Source organism: Vicia villosa, unplaced genomic scaffold, assembly GCF_029867415.1.
Source record: "Vicia villosa cultivar HV-30 ecotype Madison, WI unplaced genomic scaffold, Vvil1.0 ctg.000643F_1_1, whole genome shotgun sequence".
NCBI classification, from domain to species: Eukaryota; Viridiplantae; Streptophyta; class Magnoliopsida; order Fabales; family Fabaceae; genus Vicia; species Vicia villosa.
The window spans coordinates 60,874-68,395 of NW_026705287.1; the positions used below are offsets into that span (position 1 = coordinate 60,874).

General features: G+C 32.9%; 1 protein-coding gene and 1 non-coding gene across 2 annotated transcripts; one reads left to right on the forward strand and one right to left on the reverse strand.

Annotated features, from left to right (window-relative positions):
* Nucleotides 1–3,972: 3,972 nt before the first annotated feature.
* On the reverse strand, nt 3,973–4,073 carry LOC131630112 (U6 spliceosomal RNA). The gene has a single exon (XR_009292242.1). It is a non-coding gene; the product is annotated as a U6 spliceosomal RNA (small nuclear RNA).
* Nucleotides 4,074–4,333: 260 nt separating this feature from the next.
* On the forward strand, nt 4,334–7,033 carry LOC131630082 (hyoscyamine 6-dioxygenase-like). The gene is made up of 4 exons (XM_058900878.1): nt 4,334–4,640; nt 4,787–5,040; nt 6,404–6,725; nt 6,800–7,033. The coding sequence occupies exons 1-4, from the start codon at nt 4,440–4,442 to the stop codon at nt 7,031–7,033; spliced, it is 1,011 nt and encodes a 336-aa protein (XP_058756861.1). The 5' UTR covers nt 4,334–4,439.
* The last annotated feature ends 489 nt before the right edge of the window (nt 7,034–7,522 follow it).

Genomic DNA, 7,522 nt, shown 5'->3' on the forward strand with positions numbered 1-7,522 from the left:
CTTTCTCTTTTTGGTCCTTCTTTGCTACTCGAGAAGGATACGGCAACTTAATCAATGGTGTCGGCTCTTTTTTCCTTCTCTCTTCAGTTGGCTTCATAGGTTGTATCACCTCCTCTGGCACTTTCTTATTTTCATGCACTTCAATATCTACTTCGATGATATCATCATACTCGATTTCATTTTTTTCTTCTGGTTTTGATCTCCTCTGACTTCTTGTTGAGATGACATTCACATTCTGATGCTCCCTTGGGTTTGTAACAGTTGCACTTGGTAAGGCACCTTGTGGTTGAGCATTGGCGAGTTGTTGTGCTATCTGACTCATCTGAACCTCAAGATTTTTGATGGATGCACCCGTGTTTCGAAAATTACTCCTTGTTTCTTCTTGGAATTGGGAGCTTTGAGCGGCCATCTTTTCAATGGCAAGTTCCCAATCTGCTTTTCTGGGTACCTGTTGTTGGAATTGTTGTTGTGGAGGTTGTTGATATGGTTGCTGTTGTGGTGGCCGATACTGTTGTTGCTGAGGTTGGTATGGTACGATCCCTTGCTTTTGGTCATTCCCTTGTTGATCTTTCCAAGAAAAATTCGGGTGATTTTTCCATCCCGGATTGTAAGTATTTGAGTAAGGATTATTTTGCTTCAGAAAATTGATCTCTTCTACTTGTTGTGCGGTTGCAACACAATGTATAGCAAAATGAGGTCCCCCACAAATTTCACAATTCACTGCTTGAATCGGTTGAACTGGTTGAACCTGTGCTACCGTTTGAGTATCCAGGGCTATCTTCTTCAGTCTTCTTTCTACTTCAGCTGTAATTTGATCCTCCATCTTAACCACTTGATTTGCCAACTTCAGATCGATGATTCCTTCTGGTTGGCTCACACTACGGTCATATAACTCCAAGTGTTCATTTGCAGCAATGGCTTCTATAATCTTCTTAATACCAGTGGCTGTTGTAAAATTTGTTGAGCCACCAGCAGCTGTGTCGATGAGTTGCTTAGTCTTAATTCTTAGGCCATTCACGAAATTTTGCATTTGTTCAGTTGCATCCATATTGTGTGTAGGACACGCAACCAACAATCTTTTGTACCTTTTATAAGCGTCCCCAAGTGACTCCCCTTCCTTCTGTTTAAAATTAACTATGTCGTACCTCTTGCGGATGTACACAGAAGCAGGAAAATACTCGTTGAGGAAAGTAGTCTCCATTTGCTGCCAAGTAGTAATGCTCCCAGCAGGTAAACAGTAGAACCACTCTTCAGCATCCTCTGATAGTGTAAATGGAAACATCACTAACTTTTTGGCTTCTTCAGAATGCCCCTCAATTTTAAGGGACGTAGTCATGGTCAGAAATCTCTGTAGATGCTTATTTGCATCTTCATTGATTTTTCCAGAGAAAGGTCTTCTTTCGAGTTGTCGGATAGTTGAAGGATGCAACTGAAAGTGGTCGACGTTGACCGGTTGATTAACTATTGTCATCCGGCCAAGTGGTGCATTCGCTCCTCCATAATCACCTAAAAGTCTTTCAACGGGAGGTGGGTCAGCCGCCATAGTTTCAGATTCTGAATCTGACTGCTCAAAAGGAATAGATTGTGTCTCTTCGTTTTCAGATTCTGAAACTATGGGTATTTCTTCGTTTGCCGCTAGTCTTTCTTGTCTAATCTTCCGGAGTCTTGCTCGCAATGATCTTTCAGGTTCTGCGTCAAAAAGAAATTCAGCTGAGGTCTTACCTCGCATAAAAAGATTAGACGATAGTTAGTTGGGAACAAAACTTCAACAAATAGGAATGCAGAAAATAAAATTTTGCTTGCAGAGCAACAAAATTTCAATTGAATAATTAATCACTTGTATTTTGGCAGTCCCCGGCAACGGCGCCAAAAACTTGATCGGAAAATTATAGCAAGTGCACTATTTTCTCGATGTAGTAATAATTGGGGTTATCCCCAGTGTCGATCTCTTGAGGACTGCGCAGAAACTTAAGTGTTTTAACAAATTCAATTGAACAAAAACTCCTTGGTTTGTTTCAATGTTGTTTGCAAAATTATAAAATATGAATTAAAGATTAATAACGAAATAAACTTGTATTAGACAAATAGTAAAGTAATGCTAGGGGATTGTGTATGAAATTCCTTATAATAACAATACTCTTAAAATTAGTCAGATCATCACTAATTCATATCATCACCAAATTTTGAGTGAGACTTTCCAAAATTCCTTTAAAGAAAATCATTTAATATTTCTTTTATACCCAAATTCCTTCGTGGTATAATAAGAATACTAATCTCTTTGTTTCAACAGAAAACTTACGGTTACAAATCTATATCTCAATTCCTTGATTATACAGATTTATATTTTTATACAAAAGCATTAACCTTGGTTTTCCAACCTAACATTAACCATAAATCAAAACCTTATTTTCCAATAATGGTTTGCATTAAGAACACTATATAAAAAGATGATAATGAAAAAGTTATGAAATTACTAATAAAATAAGCAAATTGTCATTACAATAGGAAATCAGGGACACCCCCCTAGCATTGGGGGGTTTAGCCTCTCATGTTCATGAAATTAAAAACAAACATAGTGAAAGAGAAAATCATTACAATATAATTAGGATGACTTTGATCTTCAATAGCTTCCGCGGTTGAGAGATCTCCGTTTTCCCAACAATTGCATGTCTCTGCTCTTCTCCCAAATTGTACGTGAAAATAAAAATTCAATTGCCAAAAGATGCCCTCTTCTCATGAAAAATAGGTTTAAGTAGTGATACTATGTTTCCATCTGGTGCAGAATGACAAAATTGCCCTTAATGAGTCCAAAGTAAAAATCAGCAAAAAGGCTCTAATGCCTCAAATCCACGCTGACACGGCCGTGTCAAATGACACGGGCTGCCCGTGTCAGCTTCTGCCCACGCCCTTCTCTTGCTGTTTCTGCCCGTGTCAAATGACACTGGCTGTGTCAAATGACACTGGCCGTGTCAAATGACACTGGCTGCCCGTGTCAGCTTCTGCCCATGCCATTCTTCTTCAGCTTCTGCCCGTGTCAAATGACACTGGCCGCGTCAAACGACACTGGTTGTCCACATTGTCTTCCACTCTTGTTCTAATTCTCTTAGAAACTTTCCTATTTCCTGAAATCAATAAACACTACCAAAACAAGTCTTAAAAGCATCTAATTAGCAATAAAAATAAACAAGAACTCATTTGCAAAATGTGAAGAAAACTAAATAAAGCGATTGAAAACTAAACCATGATGTTACCGGAATGAGTGATTTCTTACCAAATAATCGATGGAAAGTAAGTAAAATTGGTGACCGATCAACAACCTCACTTAAACCTTAGCTGTGGTGTTCTTATAGAGATTTGGGTTAAAGTTTCTTGACCAAGCGAAAAGCTTCAATTAACCAAACTCCAAGTTCCAATAGGCAACAAACCTTACCTTTCTTACATCCTTTAATGAGAAAAAGGAAAATTCATTGAATCATTTTCCTAAAGAAGTGATTCCCATATGACTAAATCTTTCTACAAAAGGGTTAGCTTGTTCTTCAAGGCAATAGTTATCACGTTGTAGCCCTTTTGGACCACACTATTCTACCATGTAGATAATATTTGCAAATTTGATTCCATCTAAACACTCCTTTGTAGGTATCAAAATCGCTATTCTATTCCCTTAACACAGGTTGAGGCAGTTGAGAGAGTGATATATCGCAAACATTAGCGAGAGCTTGAGCAAATTTCTTTTGGTTCTTCGGTAAGGTTTTAGGTTGTGATTCTTGCTTTGAAGGTTCATCAAGACAAGGCCATGAAATGTTGAAGTTATTCATGGTGATCGGCGAAAGAAGGCACTGGGGTCTAATATAATGATGTGTGGAGGAGAGTATATTACTTCATGGGTGAATCAAGGTTAAAGTTGAACAATAGAAAAATGTCTGTCATTTATTTTTTCTCCTATTAATTTGACCCTATTATATTTTACTATTAAAAAAAATGAACCATCCCTCAATTTTTGTGTATCATCCTTGCGCATAGTCATACTAATCATCTTTATATCGTTTCAATTTTATCAAATTTAAAATATGTAGCGATAGATAAACCAAATCCTTTCAATCAACAAATAACTGCATAGAATTTCAAATTTAGAATAAACATAATAAAAATAAAATTAATAAATAATCAATTTTAAAATATTGAACTTTATTTTGCCATATTTAAGACCAAAAGAAAATTCAAACATTTTGTTACATGTGTAACGGGCGGAGATCCTTTGTACCATATGAAACAACCCAAAAACAACAAAAAGCAAAAACAAGAAGAAACTCCATAATTCACACCGCCACATGTTTAACTATAAATGATGCAATCAACATGTGAAAACTCTTATTTTTCTTCAAACTACATTGTTTCTATATATTTTAAATTCTCTAAACAACAACATAGTCATTGAAACAATGGATCAAAGACTTGTCTCAACTTGGTCTAACGTTAATTCCTCTGTCCCTCTTTCGTTTGTTCAACCTCCTGAGTGTAGACCTGGTAAGGTCACAAACCCTCCAACTAAGACAATACCTTTGATTGATCTTGGAGGACATGATCATGCTCATACCATAACACAAGTTTTGAAAGCTTCTCAAGAATATGGCTTTTTTCAGGTTAGTTTCTTTAATTTTTTGCACTGTCACATCTGACGTGTCTGTTGTTCAACGTGTGTCAGTGATATAGACACATCAGATTGTGTGTGGGCGGTGTGTCTGACAGTTGTATGACTAAGACTAACCTAAAAAAAATTATGAAATAGGTTATAAACCATGGAGTTTCAAAGGATTTAGTGGAAGAAGCATTGAATGTTTTCAAAGAATTTCATGGCATGCCTGCAAAGGAAAAGGTGAATGAATGTTCTAAAGATCCAAGTGGAATTAATTGCAAGATATATGCAAGTAGTGAGAATTACAAAAAAGATGCTATCCAATATTGGAAGGATACATTAACTCATCCATGTCCTCCTTCTGGAGAATTCATGGAGTTTTGGCCTCAAAAACCACCTAAATACCGGTAAGTAAATTTATTTTAACAAGTTTTCTTTTATATATTTTTCTAATATTGTTATAAGTATTTGATTAAATATTATGATTTTATATGTCAATTTTTTAGCTTAAAAATATATTTTACCTCTCAACTGTACTCAATAATATCAACTTCAATTAATTCAATATTTCACAAATAAGGCGTTTTGATTTGATTCGTACGTTTTTGTTTCAGTTTGAAACCAATAATATTGTCGTGAAATTGATTGCATCATCAAACAACGTTATTGAGGGGATATAAGATAACATTGAAATGTGCAATAAATTGATGTAACCAATAAACACCAAGTCAAATATACAAAACTTAACACAATATTTATAAATAGATAGAACAATCAATAACTTTTTTAATATATATGGAAATAGAAAAATTACATTGACTTCGTCTCTCACAAAACATACCGTCACAAAAATTGGAACTTATATATTGGCTTCTAGGTTTTGTTCCCACGTGAAGAAAAAATAAAAAAGTGTATTCGTTTCAACATCAAAAGAAAATAGAAAAAGAAAGAATAGATTATGACATAATTTATTATAGTAGAAAAATAAATATTTTTCCAATAAAAAAGATAATTTTACTAGGAAAAAATGTTTATTCTCTGGTATTTAACCGAACTAGAAGTTGCGAGAAACAAAAAAACTGAAAAATAATATAGAGAAAACATGTAGGTTTCAAATTATAAAAATAGCCTGCTTGTGAAAGAAATATCAAAATGATATAAAATAAAGATATTTTTTATTATTTGACTAATTTTCTCTATAAATTTAGATATAATTCTTTTTTTATTTTTTCATAGGATTCATGTTTTTAGGTTGGGTGTAAGCCCCCAAAAATAATCTGTTTTAAGTTTTCTGAAAATATAAAAAAAATTATTAATAAAAAATATTTATAGTTTTTTAATACAAAAATAAAATTATTAAAATTATATTTAAAATTAATATTGTTTCAAAAAACATTAAATGATAGATTTTATTATCAATAAAAAATAATAATAACCAACACCAATTACACTAATTCAATACATAATTTTATATTTTAAAATTTCTAAAACATAAAACTCGTTAAATTTGAGTAATATCTGCGAGTTGTGCGTTTGAATTTTTATTAGTTATTGTCATTTCGTCTAAAAAAATTTTTACAAAAATATTATTTTGAGTTTTAAATTGTATCATATATAATTTATCTTAAACCTTCACATGTATTTGGTCATTTTCTATTATCTTTATTTTTTTTATCGCTGCAATTAAATAAGAAAATTTTATTGTAATTTCTTAATTTTTTATCCTAAATTTTGCATCAAATAAACAAATTTTTTTGGGATTTTTTTCAGTGAGATTGTTGGTAAATATACACAAGAATTAAACAAATTGGGACATGAAATTTTGGAGATGCTTTGTGAAGGGTTAGGGCTAAACCCTGGATACTTCATTGGTGAACTTAGTGAAAATCCAATAGTACTAGCTCATCACTACCCTCCATGTCCAGACCCAAGTTTAACTTTAGGCCTAGCCAAACATAGAGACCCTACACTCATCACTCTTCTACTTCAAGATCAAGAGGTTCATGGACTTCAAGTTCTTAAGGACAATGAATGGATTCCTGTTGAACCTATTCTCAATGCTTTTGTTGTTAACATTGGCTTAATCTTGCAGGTAAAATTTAATCATTTGTTTTATTAAGTTAAATTCTATTAAATAGTTTCTTAATATGATAATTTTTTTTCCAGATAATTACCAATGGAAGGCTTATTGGTGCTGAACATCGAGTTGTGACAAATTCAAAAAGTGCAAGAACATCAATCGCATATTTCATCTATCCTTCATTTTCAAGAATGATTGAACCAGCACAAGATTTGGTAGATGAAATCACTCCTCCAATTTATAAGTCCATGTCATTTGGAGAATTTCGTAAAAATTTCTATGAAAAAGGACCCAAAATTGAACAAGTTTTGCATTCTTAGTTTTCCAAATAAATAAGAGAAAAAAAAAATTAAGAGAGAACTTGTTATTTCTTATATTTGAAAAATGAAACAAATGAGGGGAGAAATAAATTTGTGTATTGGACTATTTTTTTTTCTATATATCTATATATCCTCATATATTTTTCTTTCTTTTTTCACCTTAAGAATATAAATCACTACTATAGAATAGTAAAGTATGCATAATTTGATTTTTGGTATATGCAAATGGCATTAAGAGAGTTGCCACTAGCCTGTTCTTTACTAGGTAGATAAGAATGATTAAGATAATTGAAGTGCAGATTCAAACCCAAAATTTTCCCTTTTTTATTTTGATTGTGTGAGTTTCACCACAAGAATGTTTAGAGAAAGAAAAATAAGAGTAACATCATTGAATACATTTTTCTCTATTTTAGAATTGTCTAGAACTTGTTTATTCCAATTGGCATGCATCGGTTTTGGATTAAACCATATAATGCTACATAACATATA